The 23,883-nt window shown below is 39.9% G+C and overlaps 1 protein-coding gene across 2 annotated transcripts in view; it reads left to right on the plus strand.

Moving 5' to 3' along the window:
- Window positions 1-23,883, plus strand: part of LOC138002666 (rap guanine nucleotide exchange factor 6-like) — a 77,254-nt gene that overhangs the window by 38,229 nt on the left and 15,142 nt on the right. For both annotated transcript variants that reach the window (XM_068848672.1, XM_068848668.1), the window contains 9 exons: window positions 576-623; window positions 3,842-3,902; window positions 7,507-7,568; window positions 7,996-8,083; window positions 8,609-8,631; window positions 17,673-17,758; window positions 21,370-21,595; window positions 22,075-22,139; window positions 23,336-23,443. In XM_068848672.1, the coding sequence (XP_068704773.1) occupies window positions 576-623; window positions 3,842-3,902; window positions 7,507-7,568; window positions 7,996-8,083; window positions 8,609-8,631; window positions 17,673-17,758; window positions 21,370-21,595; window positions 22,075-22,139; window positions 23,336-23,443 (767 nt within the window). The remainder of the gene's footprint in view (window positions 1-575; window positions 624-3,841; window positions 3,903-7,506; window positions 7,569-7,995; window positions 8,084-8,608; window positions 8,632-17,672; window positions 17,759-21,369; window positions 21,596-22,074; window positions 22,140-23,335; window positions 23,444-23,883) is intronic.

A 23,883-nucleotide genomic window follows, 5' to 3' on the forward strand; every position in this document is an offset into this window, starting at 1 on the left:
ACCCTTCAATGTTCCTTACTTTCTGGGAAGTTTGAAAACCCACACACCATTTGCAAAGAGTAGGACGTAGAGTTCCCGGTGTTGTGGTCTTTCGTCTGTAGTGTATCATGGTTTTGAGGCTTAATTCTGGGCGACAACAATACGAATGTGAATAAAAAATTAAAAATATAATATGAATGATAGACATGTCTTAGCAAAATTCGGCCGCTAAACGCTCGTCCACCGATCAAGGGAAGGTTTGCGTAGGTTGTGATTTTCAGTCTTATTGCTAGATCGTCGGAGCTTTTACTGATCTCATCCTATCTCCAAAACCTAGGCCTCATTATTTTTTCTTGTTAACTGAATAAGAAAAAGTTATTATTCTGCTAGGACTATCCGCTTTCAAAGATCTCGCTGGTCTGTTTTACATTGAAAGCCGCTCGTAACTCTTCCCTTTTCCAAATCCCCATTACCATTATCTAGGCTCACATTCCCTGCATCATAAGCTCTATTTTCACAAAACGGAAAGCTCACTATATATTTTTATAAGCACACTTATAAAATTAATGTAGTCTTGTGTTTCACTTTCTTTAAAGATCCTTGAAGGAAATGGAACGAATTTCGGAAACATCACCTACGTAAAGGTACGAAGCAGACTAAAAGCAGAATGCTAAAATAATTCTTTCCTCCTACGGACAATCTTATACCCCATTCACACCAACAAGACCTGTTTAATTAACCTGGGTTTAACAAAATGAAAATCAGTCACAGAAAAATGTAGGACTGGCTTTTTCATGAGATTCAGGTGAGTTTGAATTCATTCTTCGATCTGTGCTAAATTTGGAGTGGACAAGAATCGGTATTCATGATTTAGAAAGAAAACACTTTGAAACTGTGGTTACTAAACATCATCAACACATGGTTAAGGTTTGGTGTGAACGGGGCATTACATTTATCGCCGTGGTTGTGGGTCGTGTAAACATAAATATATGATTTTTGCACTTACATGGCGGCGATGACACAGGGAGCTTAAGCACGCGCGTTTTTGAGACGCGGACGGCAACCGGAAGAGAACATTTCGCGTGCCAGGATAGTGGTGTCTCCCAGATTTTTATACTAATCATTAATGGGGAAAAAATCTTAGCAATGTAAGTGTGGTTGTGTGAAGACAAGTTAAAAGGGAAAACAGCTCACTTCCGGTTATCGTCCTCGTCTCAAAAACGCGCGTGCTTAAGCTCCTTATCACACCAAGGTGACGAGGTTCACCACTGCGATGCCAGTGCAATGCTCTGTCAACTAAGCTATGAAGCCACACAGTTGAGTGCAGGCAGAAACCCATAAGGGTTGAAACGTGTAACGGCCCCTTGTGTGCTGGGAAACAAGCTTCTGAATATTCAATTTGCTAAGTACCATATTTGGAACAACAAGAGCGAGGGGTTTCCAAATATGGTACTTAGCACTGAAACATTCAACCAATCAGTTCGCGCTGAATATTCGGAAGCTGTGAACGCGCGTTACACGTTTCAACCCTTATGGGTTTCTGGTGCAGGTCAATTTGTTTGGGCTCATTTGTTCCCGCACTTCAAATATTTATATTTCAGTCATTCTTCGAGTGTTTCTCGGGAACACATGAGCTCCACTGATTGAGCTGTTCTCAAAGTTTTGCCCAGATAGGTGGAGGATCATTTCTCTCTCTCGTCTATAACCTGGAGCCCATGAGCTCCTGCTATAACCTGCACTTGAAATATATACATTGATTTTATTTATCAGAAACAGGGCGCTTAGAGAGTTCTGATTTCCAATCAGGCGCTTAATGGGCAGGGGATTCTCAAGTAGTCATTTAGAGGAGAAACACGAGAATAGTGCATCGTAAAACCAAACCGAAGTAATTATCAGGCGTATCGCAACCGATGGAGATTGTGAAATAAGCCATTTCCGACCACCAGACTTGTTCGAGCCTAGTAACAAATTTTGAAGCAGTCTTGTCCACAGAAATATGGTGGAAATCTAACTTCCTTTTTTCGCTCTCATTGCTATTGGAAGGCATTAATAAGAAGAATTGGTTAACTAGTAATTGTCTAAAGCACGCGAAGTGAACTGACTCAAAAAGTCGTTATTGAACTCTCTCGTATGCAATTCTGGAGGTCAGTGTTAACGCATTGACTTTTGGGAGTGAGACTTTACTCAGTCTAACTCCAGACGATTTTAGGCGTTAACTGGGTGCGTCCTGGGGCGCTTCTCGGAAGGCTTCACCCATAGAAGGCTACTCAAACAAGGAAAATGTGATATCGACCCAAGACAATATGCTCGAGAAGGTCACTCAACTACGCAAGCGCTGATCTATTTACAGGAAACTGCTGTGCTCACATATTTTTTTCCGACTTCTCAAAAAGGTTCGATATAATCGATCATAACATCTTCCTTCAAGAACTATGTTCTTTGAATGTCGATCAGACTCTGTGTGTCTGGATAAGAGCTTTTCTGACCAACCGAACCCAACCGGTGCGAGTCGGTAGTTCCCTGTCTCCATAGTGGTATAATGATTAACAGACTACTTGGTCAAGATTGAAGTATGTTGACGACACGACCGTTTTTGAAATAGTGCCACGTAACTCGACTAGCTTGTTGGATTTTGCTGTTAGAGATATACATAAGTACTGTATAGAACACAGTATGAGGCTTAATCCAAGAAAATGTAAGGAGATGGGGAAGCCCGAACGTAACTCTATAACGAGACCCCTGTATATAGGAAACCATATTGTAGAAAAAATATCATCATATAAACTGCTTGGAGTAATCATTAATGAGAACTTGAAATGGAACTGCCATGTTGACTATATTACCGCAAAGGCATCAAAGAAACTATATGCCCTCAGATTATTAAAATAAAGAGAGCTGGCGTGCAGGAACAAGACGTGTTGAAAGTCTTCCGAAGTAGTGTTAGACCTATTTTAGAATACGCAGTACAAGTGTGGCAAGACGTTCCCAACTATCTGTCAGATAGAATAGGATCCGTGCAAAAAAGGGCTCTTAAAATCACGTATCCTAACAGTTCATATAGTCAAGCACTGTCTCAGCCAACGAGACTACACTTTGCAATTGACGCGAGCTTCTATGTCATTAATTTATTGCTGAGATGATGGACACCCATGACCAGCCATTATGATTATGCTTGGTCTCCACTGCTGTACAAAGAACTAATCCGTATAATCTTAGACCTTCTTCGTCTTCTTCTCGACCGTTCAATAATTTTAAGAAAACTAAGAGATCAGAGAACTTTTTTACTTTTAAATATTCGTCATTTAGGTATCCGCCCGTTTAAGTAGTATAATTAATACATAGCTTTAATATACCACTACTATTAGTTTTAACCGCTTGTTAATTCAGTTATCTGCAAGAGAGTGGAATAAACGATATTTAGTTCCTTTATTTTATTTTCATCAGTGAGGATTCAGTGGGTTAACCAGTCAAAAACTATGTCCCCTCCATTAATAGGACAAAGCAAACCTGCTCAAAGGGCGCGGGAAAATGCGTGCGACCATGTCACAATCGCTTTTTGCTTTTTCTACCGGTTGGTTGAAATGTGGCATGTGATTTTTTTCTAATCCAGCTGCTGAGCTTGGGAAAACGGAAGTACTCTTGAACTGAATCACTCTCAACAGTGCTGAAATAAAAAAACTGCTTTAATTTGTCTGTAGTCTCGAGTTTGTAACCTTGTTGAGTGATTGATATCGTTTCCGAATCCCTTTGGAACTGGATCACTTCTGATAGTTCTCAAATTAAAGGCACATTATGTGCTCTATCTGCAGTCTTGAATTGGTAGCATTTTCATCTGTTGATATTGTTTCGAATTTTTTCTTAGGCGCGGGACGTCTTATCATCTTCAATCCATGTATCTTTGTTAGTGAAGCGTAATATGCAAGGTATGTGTTACTCCAATTACTCTTTTTTGTATATCTGCTTTAAAACTACGCCGCCGACTCCTTTAGTAGGACTCAAGGTCTTCATATCGTAATCAGTGAATTAAAACCCTGGACGTGATCTTCTAATGAGACAGCCCTTTGTCTGCTGCTCTTTTTATATAAAATGATGCTAATATGATGCGGATTACATTAACCTGGAAAACGCAGCAAGACTTGTACGAAAACAAAGTCAGCTCTAGCCCAGCTTTTCTTTATCATGGAGGCAGTGCGGCCCAATGGTTAGGGCGCTTGCTCTGAGATCGGGAGATCCCTGGTTGAACACCCGTTCTAATCCGGGACTTGTTGAGTCCCTGGTTCAACTCTCGGCTGCGCTTGCAAATAGCCAACTGGTTTGTCTCCGGCCAGTTGAAGTGCTCAAAGTTGTTCTGTTCTGTGTACGAAACCCAAAATGGTCCTTTGCCCTTCATATACCGCATACTGGTAATCTCGTAAATGTCTCGTGCGTTTGCTTTTGTGCTTGAGGGTGGACCAAGTTCGTTATCCTTCGAGAATTCTTATGATCTCTGATTTCTCTAAATGTCTTCGGCCCTTAGAGAATGCTTATAACCGCGGCGCTCATTGACCTCCTCGATGTACCCTTCTTAAGTGATATTGTGATTTGTGTTTTTGTGTTAAAAGTTTGAATATCCGCTTTCGTTAACCTTCCCACGAAAGATTTACTACACGAAATCTGTTTAGAAGTCGTCACATTGTTAGTTTTGTGTTTATGTTTTAAAGTTGCTCTCCGAGTGAAATTTACCTCCATAGTTTGTATCGTTGGCTTTCAGCATTTCGCTCGCCCCTCGGCCCTTACTGAGTTATGTTAATGTTAAAATCTTTATCGCAGTGCACTCATAGACTTGATTTTTTTTTCAAAGAACGCCAAAGAAATTCTGGCTTGTTTAGAATGAACGACTGATATGGCATCTTTATATCTTATCTTTATTATGTGTATGATATGTGTATTTAAAAATGCTCAGATGTTGCCTTGTACAATGCCGCTTGAAGGACTTTTGCAGACAGCTTATAGCTCAAATACAGCCGAGCATCTTTATCCTATTTAAATTCACTCTTGATATGAACTTTCTTAACTTCAATACATGTAGTCTAAGTCTTAGCGCGCTTTCCTTTTTGTCACAAAATGCAGCAATTTAAAGGAGCACTTGAATGATAACCCTTCGCATTCTTCTGGAGGAGTATATATCGTCCTCAAAGTCTGTTTATTTGAAGGCGTTGTACAGTACATACCCGGTCTGGCCGATCAGTTCTGTCAAATAGAGAGTGTCCTTATACAAGGATCCTAGCATTCAGCAAATAGCCGTGCTCCAAGCTGTAGTATTGTGTTTGTGGTCTTGTTCGCCCAGAACCCTTTCAAGCTAATCTAGCCGGTTCGACCTCATGCTGGCAGAGATAAACCACAACGTGTATCATTGCGGATGTGGTACTACTCATTACAACAACAAGTGAACAACATGAAGACATTTTAACAGACTCTGAGCGTTCTTAATATCTTAACATTTTCTAAAAATGTTACTGAAATTTCAGCCTCAGCGTTCTTATGGAAAAGTTGTTTTAAAATGAGTGTAGCTGCTAGGATTGTCGGGTGCACAAAAATATCATGAACAGACAGACAAGCACACTGTGGACTACGTGCTCTAAGGTCTATCGTCCTTATCCGAGCAAACGTGAAGATGTAGCCCTTTGAATTTGTCAATGAAAAAGGCATCCCTTGTCCGGAGTTGGTAACGTGATGCTGGTTGTGCCTGAATTGAACCCATGACCCTCCGCTAAACTAACTGCCTAATCCCATTTTGTCCTACCTGGCTTCGTTCCTGGTTATCGTTTTAGCAATGAAGTATTTCTTATTCCCAGTGCTTACATTGACCTTTTTTAATATATTCGTTCTCAGCTTCCCGTTTCCGTTTATGCCAACAAAGGTAGTCGTGAACTTCCTTACCTGCGATGTCCTCTCGCTTAGAAAATATAAGTGGGAAAAAAAGAAGCAGCAAACCGTCTTGCACTGTGTTCTCAGATCGCTTGATCGGACAGTGGTACAGTAGCTTGGAGCGAATGCTCAAGTTCCTCTTTCAAGTCTGGACTTTTGTAGCAACCTTAGTGATCGTTTTCATACAAAATCATGGTCGTGAAATATGTGACTTAATGCCTGCTAACCAATCAAAACAGTTTAGAGCAATATCCACGCATAACTTGCGTAATCATAGTCAATGTGTTTTGACACGATTTTTCGGTCCTTGTGAATAAATTGTCGGGTCTATTTCCTCTTTTAAGCTCTCTTCGTGTGGGAATCTCAGGCTTGTACCGGGTACCAAATGGACTTTTTCGAAATATTGCCATTCTAACAAGATCCACAGCAAACATGACATAAAACCTGTTTGTAATAAATGAGTTTTGATGAGACTATAATTTTTTTTTGGAAGATTTTATCAACTTGAATGTTGTCCAGTTTGACGTCATGGCACTTTTCTTTTAACCAAATTGTTGCGTGCAAAAATTGGTAGAACGAGCGATCCCACCTCTTTCATGCGATAGTTTTCGAGTAATGTTATGGGGGTATTTTCAGTGCCAACACAATTTTTTTACACCCCTTATTTTCATTGGCACTGGATTCGTTTTCACTTGTCCGTGTTTTAATAACCATTCGTGACAAGAGCTGGTGTTGTTGTTGTTGTTGTTGTTGTGGTGGTGGTAGATGTGGTGGAACTGTATTTGCACCATCTTTAAACTCTGTCCTAGACCGAGCACCTTGCATTCTTTTGTTTGCTTTCGTTACTGTTAAACCAAAGTCGTTTTTTGTTACGTTTCCAAATTGCTATCTCCATGTTGCCAGAAGAGGTGCGCAGGCCATTGTCACGCAATGAACCTGGAGTGTTCCTTCGATAGTCACGAAAACGGATCCCAGGAGTCATTGTAAAACTGCTATCCACTCATTCCGAAAACTTAGTCCTTATTATGGATTCGTTGCAATAAAAGAGCAACGTGTTTGTAATATTCATGCCTCGAGGGGTCTTCGTTTTTAGGATTAAAGAAAAGGTTGCCATAGTTGAGCGGAAAAGTATCGGGATTTAGAGACACCACGCCGCAGAATAACTTCTAGTGGATTGGCCGCTTAAACTTGCGAAGTAACGTCCCAAATTACTCCAGCTAAAATATGCACGCAGGATGTGTATCTAAGTAAGCTTATGAACGTTGTTCAGTTCCTGGATGCCAGCTTATTTAGTCATTCTTTTAAAAAGTTCGGCCGAATGCAACATGACACATCATCAGCTTAGATGTTTTTGTTGCGCAGTCAGTAACAATTGATCATTAAAATTCTTTCATCTAAATCTTTTTTTGATTTCATTTCATTTCCTTTCCTTCGTAGAGACAAAGAAATGCTTGCGGTAGCGGAAGCAAGCTAAAATGCAAGATAAAAGCTTTTCTTTGCCGGTTACACGGGGGTGGCTGGCAATTTTAATAATAAGAGCATTCAATAGATGAATTAAATGAATGATCCTGGGAAGATTCTAAGTACCTATAGGCTACATTAACGTAAATTTTCCCACAGCATTTAAGGAGATGCTCACTTCGCCGCAGGGAAAAGATAATTTGAGACTCACGCAAACCAAGGTACGAAAACATTATTTACAATCATTGACATGTATTTTTTGTAAACCTCGATTTTCCATTGTGTTTTTCTTGTTGACTTAAGGAAAACGTCATCTGTGTTATTTCCTGAGGTAAAATTGATCCGTGCTGAAAGATGCCTTTTTGGTTTCTTTTCCTCAATCTTTCGGTCCCCAAACCGCGCACTTCGTTTTATACGTGTTGGAAATTCCTTGATATAGCGCCGTCGATTTTGTGCACTCATGTTGGCCCCCTCGATCAATATTGAGGACTTTGTGAACAATCGCCTCCTTTCACAGTTTACTTTTCGCGTTGGTCCTCATCGGCAATCAGCGAAATGGCCTCCGAGGTAATTCCCACCGAAGGAGATGTGTGAGCGAGTTTATGAATTCTTGCGTCACGTTTGTAATGGTGTTCGCTTTTGTTCCAGGATACGGTCGTACAGAGAAGCTCTTCGGACTGCAGCGAGAGGAACCGAACTTTGCAAACACGTCTCTCAGTCCCCGACATCACATCAGGTATTATTCATTTCCTAATCGCGTTCTTTAAGCACACGGCAGGTTGAGATAATTGGAGCATTTTATACCTTTAATCGTTCAATTGAATTTTCGTTTTGTGAAATAATGGAGCCAGTAATTAGATTTTTTTAGATGAAAAGCGAATAGGTATTTCAAGTAGACACTACTAATGATACGAGAAGGCACTTTTCCTCGGTATGCGTGCCAGAAATTTTCGTTTACAAAAGCGGATTTGGCAGGAAATCTGTAGACTATCTTGGGTGTTACTAAATCAGATGGGCTCGTGTGCTGTACTTTCTTTCGTTCTTTGAAAGATCAATTGAGAAATCACGGCGACATTGGAAGTGTTTATGTGTATAATATCAAAATGTAATTTTGTATGGATATATATAGTTATATTCTCGACTCTGAGTTTTATGTCGGATCAAGATGACAAACACGCGCTTGCCGTTTTATCGGTAAAGAAACCAACACGTAAATTTCTCTTTCTTCTAATTGTTTTCTCGGTTTCCTTTCTGTGTTTAGATCCCTCCAAGAGACAAGTTCAGGCAAGTATTGTGCTAAATGCATGTAAATCACATTCCACCTTGAATCGATTTTCAAGCCTATTAAGAATATGTGTTAAGAGATTGTGGACTCTTCGCATAATTGGGTGTCTGAATTCCTCTTGCAATTCCACCAACGGGGGTGATCCAAAAACCTCAGAATGCATGTTTTGTTCAATTGCATTACAATGAATGCACTAAATCGGAACGTAGGATAATTGATTTTTCACATTTGGTTAGTGTGTTTGAGTGGTTTGGAACATTGGTTATTGCGAGTGGACTCGGAAAAGGCAAAACATTTCGGTTAATTGTGTTGCGATGATTTCTGTTCGATTGTGAAAACAAAGGAAGCTTATGTTCAAGAAACGAATCTTCAAGGATATTGCTTGTTTAAACGGATGTCAAATATTTCGCGCCGCAAAAAAGGACGTTAGCGGCTGGATTCACTGGGCCATTACGGGAGGAAAAAATTCTTTAACTCTAAATGCTGACCTATTTTAAAGAAATGTTATGATCAGCCAAATCGATACTAGGTGTTGAACTGCCTTTGTTCCTTCCTGTGCACCCTTGTCAGTTTCGCACTTAATTATTTAGCACTCTTCAAAGCTACTTTTAGGGAACTCCAAAACAAGTTATTCGACGGTCTGAGAACGATGTTCAGCAACTTATCCTTTCCGATCTACTTTTTTGCGTTAAATTCCGCCGGTGGAAATAATTATGGTCGATACTACAGGTTGTAAAACTTTAGTTCAGCTCTGTTACATTGGAAAACGCTTTGACGTTTGGTTTGAATAAGAAAGATCACAACTAAAGTGAAAGCTTTCGAAATTTACTCTAACTAAAATGGGGTTTTCTCTGTTTTTTTTTCCTCCTCAATTCATGTGAAAATTGTCGTCTTTGTCTTTGCCAGAAATATTTGCGCTTGAGAAATTGAAGTGCTTTCTTTGTCTATTTTATGTATGTGGTTTTATTATATTTTTAATTTTGGCCGTTCTGCAAAGCTGTTCTTTACGGTGATTTTGTCTTCAGATATCATTCTGTTTCCTCACAAAAGGCATTTATCCTTACCACAGAGAACTTACAGCAGTCTTAGTTACAGTTCTACCTTGTTCATTGCTTGGTGAAACAAGTGACTACAAAGCGGTGTATCTTTAAGAAAATTAATTACCTGAATTGTTTTCTTTCATTGTGACCTTTCAATAGTTGACCGTTATTTTCGAGTGAGATCAACGAGCGAGCGAAATATTATCCGAAAGGAACGTCGAGTGCTTTTAACTTTTAAGAAAGGAAATAATACCAGAATATCGTTTTTGCCATGATGGGCTTCGCCAACGACGTGACTATCTGAAGAGTGTGTGAATGCTTGTGACGTAGTCAAGTACGCGCTAACAACGCGGTTTTAGACTTGAGGTCATGTGACTGGTATTTTGTTGGCAGTGATTCATAGTTGGACTATAACTGAAGCCACGAGAACTTTTTTCAACGCAATAGTTTTGCGAGCTCTTCTTCCGTCGGAAAAGTTTAACACTTGTTAGCCTTGAACATGGAAACTTCTGGTCATATAAAACGAGAAGGAAAATTACCAAGAGAGTGTCGCAAAATGAGTGAATTGGACCAGTGCAATGATTTGCCTGTGATATTGCACCCTTTCAGGTCCAAAATATGCACGTTCAGAGTGGCCAAAATATTTTCCGAAAGCAGTTTGCTGAGTGACAAAACAAACCGCTTCAGGGGAAAATATTGCTCGAAAGGTTTCATTTCAATGTCCACACTTCAGGTTTTCGTTTGCTTAGGCGGCTTCGCTTTGAATCCTCACACTTGACGATTTGGAAATAGTAAAGAGCACCACAGGAAAGTATTGCTAAGTAGCTTGAATTTGGAACAGTCAAACTTGAGGATTTTATCCAAAGACTCCAACATTTGGAACCGTCTTGTAAAGCATAGCAAGTAGTTCGACAGGACATTACTTCTAGCTGAGTAGTAGCTTTTCATTTTGATTGGAACCGCCTTTTAAAGGGGCTAGGTCACGCAAGTTTATCCAATTTCAGCACTGATCGAATGGTCATAGAATTAACTAAAATATCAAAATAACTGTTCAAAACTATAGAAGAACTCTAACAAAACACAGCGAAGCCAAGAAGGGACATGGATGGACAAACCTGTAGAGGATTGAAATGGATTGAATTTGGGTAAATTTGAAAAACGTTGGCCCACCTTTTTTCAAATTTATATCAGTCTATGTCAAAATTTCATTTACAAAGCTGAAAAAGCATTCTCAGTTGTTATGTGGCCGTGATTTTGCAAATGAAAGATTCTTGCTCTGCCAATTTGACGTTTTGAGCTCATAATTAACAAAATTAAAACAAAATTACCTAAAATAGCGTGACCTAGCCCCTTTAAGGAATAATGAGCAGCAAGAAAGTGCTGCCGAGTAACTTTCATGCAAATGTTGCTTGGCCCCAAAGGATGTTTATCCACAGAGTGATTGGCTTGGGTTGGGTTGATGACTCCTGCGTGTGCGTTATTGAAGCAAATTCATAAGTCGTCGTGACCTCTGGCGTTGAATTTTTCCGCAAACTGATTTCACAGTTAAAAACATCTTGTGTCCACCTTGGGAAAATGAATATTTTAGTTGAATCTTTCCTTCCAGAAAGGCCTCACTTTACGATTTTGTTAGCAGACCTAAAACTTAGAAGCACCTCTTGCAGCGTCATATGCGACTAAACGACCATAATAATACCGTAGTAGTTTCCTTCTTTACCGTAGCATTTAAGAATGGTTATATAAGGTTAGACATCACAAAGTTTATTGTTCTGTAATGTTGAAGGAGTTTGACGTGACTTATTTTGTTGGTGAAGAGATTCGAAATTGCCCGTTTGACGTAAAATTCGATTTGGTCGCAAAAGCAATATTTTAATTGTCCCATTGTTTCAATTATGTTTTTTCTTTGTCCGCTATTTGTGTTCCGTGAGGGACAAAAAGAAAGCAAACGGTTTGTTTTGGAGTCCGATATATGAAGTCGGCGCGAAAGTGTTTCGTAAAGATGTTTCTGCCCAGCCTGCTGGAAAGCTTCAGCTATTGCTTCGTCATCTTACACATCCCACAACCTTGATTAAAGTTTGGTTTTGGTTAATTACATATCCTATTTGTTAAATTATTAATATCTTAAATGATGTGAAATATGTGACGAAGTGATCTAAGCCGTGGTAGTAAAGGGACGTTTTGTCATTCGAGATGTCAAAAACAGTTTTATTTACTCAAGTTTACGTCGGCAGTTTACAAAGCTCTGAAGCTGGTATAAGGGGACGCCCAACATTCCCTACACCCTCAGTTTTCCGTTTTTGGGGTTTCTAAAGCTGTAGCGACACGCATTTCAGTCTGAACAGCGGACTCGGAAGTCTCAAGAAATGAAATTGAATTGCTCAAGACTAGAATCCCGCGAGCTCGGGCTTAACCAACTGTGCTATACGGGCGAACTCGTTTGTTACAATTTGTAGCCATCGCAAGCAGCATACATTTCGAAATTTCGACGGTGAGGGCTTTATCGTGGTCTCAAACAAGTGTAGTCTTTAAACGAAAGCTGTACTTTCCTGTTGTACTGTATAACAAGGGCTTCTAAACCTTTTTCCCTAGGAAAAAGATCTTTCGGTCAACAATATTTTTGCAGAAATTATATTTTTAAGAGCTTTCAGCCCGGACGGTCTTTTAAGAGTCATAATTAAAGGCGTATTAAATTACGTCGGCACTCTTTTAACTTGTCAAGTTTTGACTGACTGAACATACCAAGGTTCAAATAAGCGGGACAAAAAGTGCTCTCTCGTCGACTGAGTGGATTCGGTGGCAACTTAATTCTTTTTTATGGCAGTTTTTTGTCTCTCGATTTGTCTGCTCGTTGTGTAACAATGTACATTGTGTTTATTTATAGCTGACTTTTCGTTTCGGCCGCTTGCGTGGTTTTTGTTTCGTGATAGTAAACACCTTAACGGCAATATACTTTTGTGTTTTCCCACGCAAATCAACATATATTGATTTTATTCATGTACTAATCTTCCATGCCCTTGGGGCCTTTGGCTCAGCTCTGTGTGTTTTCGAGTGAAAAGTTTCTTTTCCTTGGGAAATTGCCGAACCTTGGCTAGAAAAGGAGAAAATATTTACGTTTGTCTTCAACTGTGTAGGGCTGTTCTCATAATCTCCCCCGTGGCTGACAAAGGCGGATCACTTGTGCGACAAGTTTGTTTGTTTGGATAAACAATGTTTTATTTATTAGAGTACAAAGGAAAATTTTCATTTTAAGATCTCAGTCAAAAGAAATGTTTCGATCTTTGTTTTGTTGTTGCCATGCCACAAGCTCGGGCTGATTTTGGATGTTTTTTTTGTTTTTTTTTTTGGTTTGGTCAGCATTTAGCATTTGGTCAACAAGGTTTAGCAGCAAGAAAAGACTTAAAGATATTGCTGACTGTTTGTCAAATTTCTCAAACGTCATTGCGTTAATAGTCGTTTTCTTGCGTACTTAAAGTCAGATAACTTCTCAACTAAAATATTGTACATCACACACAGCATTAGTTTCGTTTTGTTACACAGCTATCATACGCCGAGGTTTCAGTTTAAGAGCTTTTGCACCATTCTTTTTATTTAGATGGGACACGTGCCTTGAGCTGGGTTGGGATTCTGCGTTAAAGGGGCTCTGTACCCAGCTTCCTGCAATTCATACATACAGGTCTATATTACTGTACTAAGACCGCTAAGATGACAGTGGTGGAAATTGGAATGTATTTTAAAATGTTTAGATTTTTTTTCTTTTTCCAAATTCGCAAGCCTTTAAGGGACAGTTTCACGGTTTTGCGCATGTCCAAGCTTTGGCGCTAGCAGCAGTAAGTTTTACGGTTTCTTGACTGAACCAGATTATGTTAATTAATCACAGAGAGCAGTAAAGCAAATACACTGAATGACTGAGGCCCAAATTTGGTGGACGATACTGCGGCTTTACACAGGAAATTTCAACTTTAGTTTCGGCAATCGAATTTATTGTTCGGATCGAACGTTTTATTCTACGCACGAGTTATCTATTCGCATGCAGTTGGTTCATAGCACGAAGGACATGATTGCAAGAATAATGCCACTTCTATGACATTGTTTCCGTTTCCTGCTTCTGTGCTTTCGATTGTTTAAATAACAATGGCATTAAATGGGCTGGCGTGACAGTTTGCCCATGCGCAGAGACATGAAACCAACCCTTCAACTTGAAAAAGATGGCGGACAATTTAGTGTGGATGACGTTTCGTACAAAGATTGATATCCTCCCCCTAAATTACGGTATACGTAAATGATTTCGTGTAGATTGGACCGAAAGAAACTGAGTGAAGCTGGTCCCTTGACTCCAATGACCAGAGATCGAAAAGACTTACTTTTAAGGGAACAAAAAACGTGCTTCTTTAAAAAACGGTAAAATTAAAAAATGCTCTTAGAGAATCCGAGCTTGTAATCGGAAGGTCGTAGGTTTCACTCCTGCAGTGTAGCTGTCAGAGTTATTCCAAGTATTCTTGAGGTGCCATATAAACGCATTTTTCATTGCAATGCACTTTGTTAGAGAGAAACTGAACGCTTTTTTTTTGGTAAATCTAAAAAATTAAAGCATAACTCTCGTGATAGGTTGTGTTTTTAAGTCAAAACTAGGTAAAACGCATAACATAGCGGAACATAAGCTCACACTCAAAATATTCCGGACAGCCATAGGAGACTGATGACATCAAAGGACACTTAGCAAGATGATCTCTCCATATGAAATATTTGTCAGTGCTTTTAAACGAGAGGAAAGCTCAAAGAATTCTTGCTTGAACGGTATTTGAACTCGTGACCTTTGCGCTACCAGTGCAGTGCCTGTAGGTTCCAAGTGATTCTAAGGGCACCGCACCGGTGTCGGAGGGGTCATGGGTCCAAGTCTCATTGAAGCCCGAGTTTTTCAGACTTTCCTTTCGTTACTGCTTATGATGTATTCATAACTGCAGTGATCTAAAATAATAACATGCAGTGTCTTCGCTTAAAAAAAATCGGCCAGTTTTTTCAAAGTTCAAACCATTTTGATCCTCTCCATCCTTAGATTTACGCAAGAAAAAAATATACCTTAATTGCGCTACGAGTTGTTTTCTGCAAACAAAATGTAGCATTATTTTTTGGTCGCCATTAATGCAAAGGTAATTTTTTTATTATCGTACCGACTTAAACGCAACCAGCTTGCCACTGCCTTTTTTAGCTTAGCACTCCACAACCAATGAAACGGGTGCTGGCACAGCGGTTTGTTCAGTTTTACACTCGTGATGAAACACGCAAGAATGAAGAGGATGCCTTCTGTGGAATCCTCTCGTCGATGTTCATTTGCGAGAGCCTCGTGTTATAAATATTTTATAAAAGAAATTTCATCATATCTTTGAGCGGATATCAAGAACTTTTTAAGCTTTTTGTGGGTTTGCTTACTTGGGTTTAGCCTTCTATTTTCAGTCCTTTGTAAGAATCTTGTCCCCTGCTGCGTTACGGAGAGGGCCGTTTTGGCACGAACCTGGAACTAAACCTCGAATTTTCTTTCATGTTGTAATAACCGCTAAAATCTGATAAGGTATTCGATGTTGGCTGCTTGTTCCGTATAGTTTTTCCGCTGACGTAAAAATTCTCAAGACGGACTTGTCTTGTACAGGATTGTACACATTTTCAAAACCCTCCCAGCTGACCGCATGGGGAGGGAGGTCTTCGGCATATTTTCGAAAACACTGAGCTTTGGGGTGAAAAATACAAGCGTCAGCCTGAAATCTTTCTATAACACGACTTCGATGATTTATTTTATTTTCTAGTAAAAGCTAGCGAGGACCATTTTTACGCTTCTAAGTGTCACTTATCGTGAGCAAAATGAAATATTGAACGAACAACAAAGGCGAAGTCGGATCAGTCTTTATATGGTAAAGACAATGGTTTTCCGTTTTGTCATACACACCGGCAAGTTATTGATAACTAAAGCCACTATCTTTCCAAAAAAAGGTCTTACTTTTCATCCTTCCGACATATTTTGAGACTTCGGCTGCGAGTTTATAGGAATATATATCGTTGTTTGGTTTCATGACATATGGGAGATAGAAGAGTCGTGACTGACTGGCACTTAATATCCAAAACATTGAACTATATCGACGTAAGAATTTCAACAAGACTTGACTGTATGGCGTCAAAATAAAGAAGTACATCATCATTGTTACACATTCACTCTTGTATGTCAACATTGCTTAGCGGCCACGAAAGGAAAGATCGCCCGAATAAGTTCTTGGTTTGCATCGCCTGCCGGGTTCCGTCATCTAAACTTTTTATAGCTTCATTCATTAATCACAGCCTCTCAAAATCGCTCGCACTCGCAAGTGTGACAAAAAGTAACCTTAGTCGCCTGGGGTAAGTAAAAATTTTAAACTTAAAATTAAAGAACCTTTATGTAATACACGATGATATTTAAAGCCTGGAGCTTGTGTAGCCGTGTTCGGAAAGTAACCGTGACAATTCAAATCAGCCGGTAATAACGTGTAGAAATTCCGACTGGAAGTGCATAACAAGTTGGCTTTTTTATTAAGTGATGGTGCGGGTTGTAGAAAATCGATTACAATTCAAGTTGATGGTCATAACGGGTTTTGCATCTGCATTTCAATAAATCCCGCGTCCGAACTTGTGGATTCAGACATTGTGAGGTGAAAGACACGACTGCGTTTCTTTTCTTTTTTGACAGTAGGCAAGACTTTATCGGTTTTTAGTTTTTTGAACGGTTTCATCTTGTCGTAAATTCGATTCGGTAACTTAGAGAGCGCTTTAAGAACACGCTTTTGTTTCGTTTTCGGGTTTAGGAGATCGAAGACCTGAATCTTAATTAATTTTAGAACGGTTAGAACTACAAGGCAAGGAAACGAAATGCTCCGTTCGATGTTAAAACAACGAAATCAATGGGGTCTTCGTTTTGAAGAAATGTTAGCCTCAAACTGCGATAAGCACAATGGCAATAAAACAGGGATGGATTTCAGTTTCGTTTCGCATGATTCAGCGTGTCATTCATAGTCATACGCATTGTAATTCCTTGTAGAGTATCTGCCAAGGTACTATTTCGGTTTTCCGATACTGCGACCTGGACAATGTTATACAAGGTTGCTCATGCACTTGAAGATCGGCACTTTCCCGAGAATCGTACGGAAGCCTTCATTTTCTGTAAGTGATAACATTTCCGGACAGTATTCGTTGTTAGGATTCTATGCTAGAGAAGTGTTAGCACTGAAATCCTTGCTCGTTTCTTGAAAACCTGACCAAGAGCTTTAAAAAGAGCTTTCATCGTAAACCGTAAACAAGTAAAAAGGCCGGAGTTTTTTTTCCAAGATTGCCTAAAGTCATGGCAACCTTTTTTGTCTTTTTGCAAGCTTCTTTTGACTTTCCCTTAATGATGCTGTGCGTTAGAGGCCTTTCTGTGATTAATGCTCAAGTGATGCGTTATACTTACAATACCCGATTGATTTTGAACAAATTACTGTATCCAATCGCTAAAAGAGATAAAGACCCGATCATTTGCATCGTAAACGTCAGATCTAAATTTGGCACGACCAGGAAACATATAAGTACAAAGTCTTGCATTTTTGATTTTGATTTCCAAATAAGTTACTCCGAGAAGACCATGTCAAATATAAACTTCTGCACCGTGACCGCAGGGGTTAGAGAAAAGCCTTGGTGTATTGCGCCAGGTCATTTCACATTCGCTATCATTTCCGTTGGAATTGAAGCGACAGGAAAGGGCGACTGTGCCTTGACTATATATCAAAGGCGATGAGTCCCTTTTTGACGTGAGTGAACAATTTCCGCTCGGCTAGGCCTGGCGCCCACGCATAGATGTCTCGATCTTGAGAAACCGCTGCACCGCGATTCTCAGAAGTTAGTTTATAGTTTGATTGATTTCCTTGAGAGCTCAGCTGGCTTCACTCGAGTGAACCTGTGAGTTTGCGACAGTTTATTGATGTTAGTGTTTTTTTGTCCTACCACAGCATCTTCATCCTTCTAGCACAACTGAACGAGTCAAGAAAGCCTTAAACAGACTCAGCGTGATTGGAACACTCTCAAGGAACACCAAGTGAGTACAGTACATGAGAGTGTCTTTGTTGTTCACGGAAATTATTTGTAAGGATGTGTGCGAACTATAAATTCACTGTTAGTTTATGCGCTACGAAATTCCAAAGGTGAAATATTACGTCCCTAACTCCATTACTTCAAGCCGACTTCTGGGTGAATTTTGTTCTTTCAAAAGGCGCTTAAATTTCCTTTAAGAACGAACAAAAAGTAGGACGAAGACATTTGTTTTCGAAGTAGCGGAAACAGTTACTCACTTTTCTATTTTTATCCGACACTTCAGATCTTTTGTAAGGAACATTCCAGTCGAACTCAAGTGGGAAATACAAAGTTAAGGATAAGGATATCAAAGAATTTCTTTGCGAATGGGGAATCTATCAATCAGAATTGTGCGGACAACTGCCTCTCTTGGGTTTAATCTTTATCTAAGCTTGTGACATGATTTTTTGGGAGGGTAAAGAGTAGGATTTCAGTTTTCACGATCAATATGCAGTAGTTGGTTTCGTATTAAGAATTTTGCCATAGGCTACGTTTCCTTGTGCAAGGTTCCATAAATACCTCTGTGGTTTACGTCGATTGGAATCTGTTCCGCTCCCCTAGCTTCGACATGATATATATTTTTAATTTAATATAAATACTTTTTGATTAATTTACGACAAGCGAAGAAAATTTGGTTCTGTTTGTTTAGTTGCCGCGGATAAAAATTTTGAATAGGATCGTATCTCGTTTGTAGTGGGGTAACGAAAGAAAATTAAAACGTTAGCAATTTAAACCCGATCAAAGTTTTCGGTTTTTGCTACAATCGTTCCAGAAAGATTTTTTTTGGAAATTTTAACTTTTGTAGTTTGTTGCACGGCAGTGTTATATGAATCCACTGGTTATGGCTACAAATTTGTCGGTATTGCTTATTATTTTACTGAACCGGATCATCGTGGTGTTTTTGTTTCGAATCTTTGTTTGAAATCCCGAAGTGGAATCATTCAAGGGCAAAAAAACTAACCTGCGTATAGCATTTTTCAGGAGGGAAATTAGGAGGTGTAACCTTTCATATTAAAACTGTCGTTCAATATTTTCGTGCAGCTTACCACGTTCTTGAGGAGAAGTCTCAAGATCATTTTCTGGACAAAATTACGAAAAAGAGACTATTACGAGCATGAGTTTCCTCTGTTGATTACTTTGATAATGTAAGCGTTGACTTTTATGGATGACGGTCTCACGTGCGGCAATTTAAATGAATGTGCCGAGCGACACTTTGGATTTGATATTTGGTTCTGAATGTGCATTACACAGCAGTGAATGGATCCCTTATCTCGTGGGGGGGGTAGATTCTCTTCCAAAGCCTCTTCAGACTGAAGGAAGTGATTCAGGGGTATGTAACCAAAGGTCGCCGCTTTGAATGGGGCTTATTATGTGGTGCTAGAAAGTATTTTCAATGGTCTATTTGGTCGATTGATACCGAACAGTACCAAAGTGTCTGAAGAGCCTTGTGATACTGCGCTGCGTTGGCCGTTCATAAATTTTGCTCAACTGCCAGTATGGATATAGGTTGTGTTAAATACACTTACTACTACCTGCAGATATTTAGAACTATGCAGCAGTGACTTTTTAAAACCTAGTGCAAAACCTTGTTGAGGTTATCATGTTCGCGCGCGAAAAGATTGCCTTAAATTTTTTTTCTGCAAGGTCTTGTTGGGAAGGTATCTGTTTACAAAACATTAGGAACAAACGACCCTTTGTTTCGACAGCCTATAAGGCTCTGGTTTGGCACGTTAATGACAATAGGTGACGTCAATGATATCTTCGTTATTGCGTTTATGACCATCTCTGTACAAAGATATTGCGTTGTTGTTGTTTTTTTTTTTTTTGCATCAAAGTTATCACCCTTTGCCATGTAGCAGGCAGTGGAAGCCTTCTTCTTGCATCGAAGCTTAATTAAGAAGAGGGGTATCCGTAAACAGTGTGTCATGAAACCCCCGATGTCAAAAAATGCAACTGGTGTAAAGGTGTACTTATACGAAGTTCACATTTTTACTGATATAGTCTTCCTTGTTACTCATGTTATCATTTACTGATAAGCCACATAGAGTAACTCTTTGTGATCTACTGTTTTGTTTTGGGGTTTTTTTTTTTGCAATTATATTGATTTCAAGCGTGGGCAGAAGTTTGATATTTCCAATTAAACTCTATTTGGATGAAATTAAAGTTGTTCGCATTCTTCTCAATATTTATTATGTATTTGTTTTCGATCCTGTTATTTCGTCCCTGGTATCCCATCTTGTTATTGCTTCATTGTGCCTGTTTTGATGTTCCGACTTAGACACTGCAACCCCGACATTGATTTCAATAATGTAATATAATATAATCGACATATTACGCAAAAGAGAGCTTTTGGTATACTCGAAACGCGTACGTCTACTCGACGCTTGCATCATTAATTCAAACCACGGGAGATTTGTTCTTCTTTGTGCGCAGTAAAAACCTTGTGTGGATTATGGGCAGTGACATTTCGAAGGTTCGCGGTCTGTTTTCGGGCCAACGAGTTCAAAAGGTTACCTCTAGGCTATGATCGATTTTGTCAGTACTTGCTTTTGTTACTCAAAGAAACTCTGAACTACTCACAGTTGTAAAAGAGGTAATTTTTATCAATGTGTTTATGCGATCAAAATCTTTTGGAAGTGCAGAATTTAATTTTGTAACGTGCATCTACGTGCTTCATGCTACAGAAACCGGAGATAAGCGCCGGCCTGATGAGCCTTCTGGCTCGTAAGCAGAGATTTTTTTTTTACCATCTACAAAGACAGCCAGTTAGCACAGGAATGTACCTTTTAGTACCTTTCATTTAGCTTGACACATTTTACGATTGAACGCAAGAACTCGGAGGTCTAAACTGGCTTGCATAGACAGCTTGGAATTTTGTATAGCGTAGATTTCCTTTCACAGATTGAAACGCGAAAGCACACAGTCTGGCTGTGAAATTGGCACTTTTTTTAGCACGTGATCAACACTTGCGATATTCTGCCCGTGTTATCGGTATTTCTCATCTGCCTCAAGGAATGGCATTGAATTTCATATTATTTTTAACACTGCAAAATTACTTCTCAGGGATAAATCCTGCTTGCTTACGTTGGGTTTCTGTTGCCTTTAAACCAATTTGTTGCCTGCATGCTGCGGTTAAGACGACCTAATACTGTTAAGTGCAGGTAGTCGTGGTGTTTACAGAATAACAAACAACAGCAACACTTACTTTAGGGGACAGCTATTCTTAGGCGATCATCGGGAAAAAAGGGAAGAAAAAATTAGGTAGGGAAAGATGTTCTAAGAACATCTAAGTCTTGAAGGAAAGCGAATTTTAAAAGTAAAAACTTTCATTTCGTCAGTTTCATGAAACTTCGAGGCAGATCGTTCAAGCTAAAAAAATGAAAAAGACAAAAGGAAACTAAAAAAACAACAACCTAATATATATATATAAGAGGCGGCCGCTTTGTCTTGAACCTGTGCGTGCTCTCTTGGGTTACCGCTTTGCTCATCATCTCCACATAGTTTTTGCGATAGCTTTACGACCGTGGGATCGATCCAATGCTACTGCTAGAGTAGTTATCGTTCTTGCCTTCGCAGACTGATTTCCCGGAGTGAAAGAGACCTTTTAAGCATGGATCACGACTCCACGGATGAGATGCACGTTCTGGCCCGCCATCCTGTGAAGAAGCAAAGAGTCAGTCTTCCAAGAGGATTCGGGTCAACAGAGTGCATATACACCAGTGAACAGAACGGCGATATGCCTGATAAAGTTATCAAAGTCTACAAGGCGGACCAGACTTGTAAATATTTCATGGTGTACAAGGTATGACATGACAGCTTCGTTCAAAACAATCTTCAATCGCACTGTTTTAGCGTGTCGTATGGCCGTATATCTTGATGAACTGTCGTCTCTTCGCTTATCAAAATATAAACCTTGAGTGAAACAAATATCGCGATACTATACAGTATCTTAAAGTTCGTGGCAGATTATTTTTCTGTCAAACGTATGACATAATGTTGAAAATTAGTGTATACAGTAACACACAGTTGGGCAGTGCTTTTTGCGCATTCGGATTAGGTAGGTCGGAATTTAACCCCTGCATCTGCAGTCGATTTAGAAAGGAACGTTTTGTTTCTTTGTATAGGATAAATGGGAAAATTATTCACCTGACAATATTACACGAGGTGGGCCGCCACAAGTGCACAAACTGGTCACTGCGTTCATTCCACTGCAATCGGTTTATCGGGAGAATATTTATTCAATTGTTTTGTTTTGTTTTGTTTTGTTTTGTCTCTTTACAGGAAACCACAGCCAGAGAAGTGGTCAATCGCGCATTAGATGCCTTTGGCATCCAAGATTCTGCAAGGTGACAGTCGTTACACCATCGTTTCCGTCGTGATATTGAAAATTTCCTTAGCATGCTTAATAGAGGGCGCAGAGATGGCGCACCGGTGCTTGGGAGCACTTGCATGTCTTCTACCAATGTGGCGTGGGTTCGATTCCCTGACTCGGCATCATATGTGGGTTGGGTTTGTTGGGTCTCTATTCAGGGGCCCGTTCGAAAGTCCCCTAAACTTCTCGGACTCGAAAAGCCATTTGTAAACCTGCCAACCGTTTGTTCAAGAACGCCGATCTTTCACCATGTTTTCAAGGTGACAAAAAGCAAACGGGCTGTAAAGTTTGACGATTCAAAGCCTCTCTGTTCCTGAGAAACAGAGGGAATTGTGACACCCGAAAATGGCCCGTAAAGTTTCGGGACTTTCGAGAAACGGGCCCCTCCGAGAAGTTTTTCTCCGGGCACGCCGTTTTTCCCGTCTCCTCAAAAACCAACCTACCATTTGATGAGTTGATTTGATTTCTGTAGTGACTGCAGTTAGTTCCCTAGCGCTAAGTACAGTTGACACTTAAATGAAGTTGATTGTTAGTATTATTATTAAAGATAAAGGAGTCGCGCTTGTTATACTGTTAAACAAAGAATTGCATCTCTATTGACACTGGAGAGAAGTGGTCTGCACGCCATACCATTGCTATGCAACGAGTTGCGTCAATCTATCAGATTTTATACGTCAGTCCATCGGCGAGGCTTGTTTATTGTGACATTATTGCACCTCTCATTAGCATTGGGATTCCAAAGTTCAAATTCCCATCAACTGTTTTGTTTTTCACCGTCGCGACTGGAGCGAAAGGTGATGATGGTGTCGAGTTTTTCGGTTTTGCCAAGCGACGCAACTGTCGCAGCAAAAATAATTGGCGGAATCAAAAAGCAAAATTGTTGGTTGTAAGATGAACTCGAATCGGCATCTTTATTGAAGGCGCAGTGACTGAGTCTTTTCTACGTAGAGTAATTGGATTTGACGATTAACGACTAGACTGCAAAACAGTCGTTTTCTTCCATTTTTCGGAAGGCGCGAAGCGCCGTAAGCGTGATCTTCGCGTGTGAAACGCGCGAGCCTCACACGCCCATACCATTCCTTTTGTTTGAATATTTACCGCGTCGCTACGTTCGCAAAAAATACGACTGTTTTGCAGTCGAATTAACGACCTTCATTTTACTCCTTTTAGTAACTACTCACTATGTGAGATAACTGTAGAAGATGAGGGATTCATCAAACAGCGCAGACTACCTGACATGCTGCATAACCTATCCGATAGGATTCACTTGAATGGAAGGTCAGTAAGCCATTTGATTACCAGTTATCATTTGATTACCAGTTAACACCTTCAGTTCCCACGGCCTGCTCCCGTCTGACCTTGTAGCTCAGTCGGTAGAGCAGCGGTGATCCAACCCGAAGGTCGTGGGTTCAATTCCCACCCTGGTCAGAGTTTTTCTCTGTCCTTGTATGGGCCCATTTTCCATTTCATAAACCGACATTTGACCTGATTTACTTTCATTGTTCATTTCAGTTTACAGTGTCCCCAATTAGCGCTCCAGCGCTAGAACGACTAGACACTTAAATAAAGTTTCTTTTTGTTTTTCCTTTTTCCATTAGTAGGGCTATCGTTCACATGGTTCATATGGGGTAGAAAACTAGCACTTCACATTACACTCCAATCAGTTAATTCTGATTACTAGTTAGCCTGCTTTGTGGCGGAATATGTTATCGCGGGAT

Source organism: Montipora foliosa, chromosome 1 (genome assembly GCF_036669935.1).
Source record: "Montipora foliosa isolate CH-2021 chromosome 1, ASM3666993v2, whole genome shotgun sequence".
NCBI classification, from domain to species: domain Eukaryota; kingdom Metazoa; phylum Cnidaria; class Anthozoa; order Scleractinia; family Acroporidae; genus Montipora; species Montipora foliosa.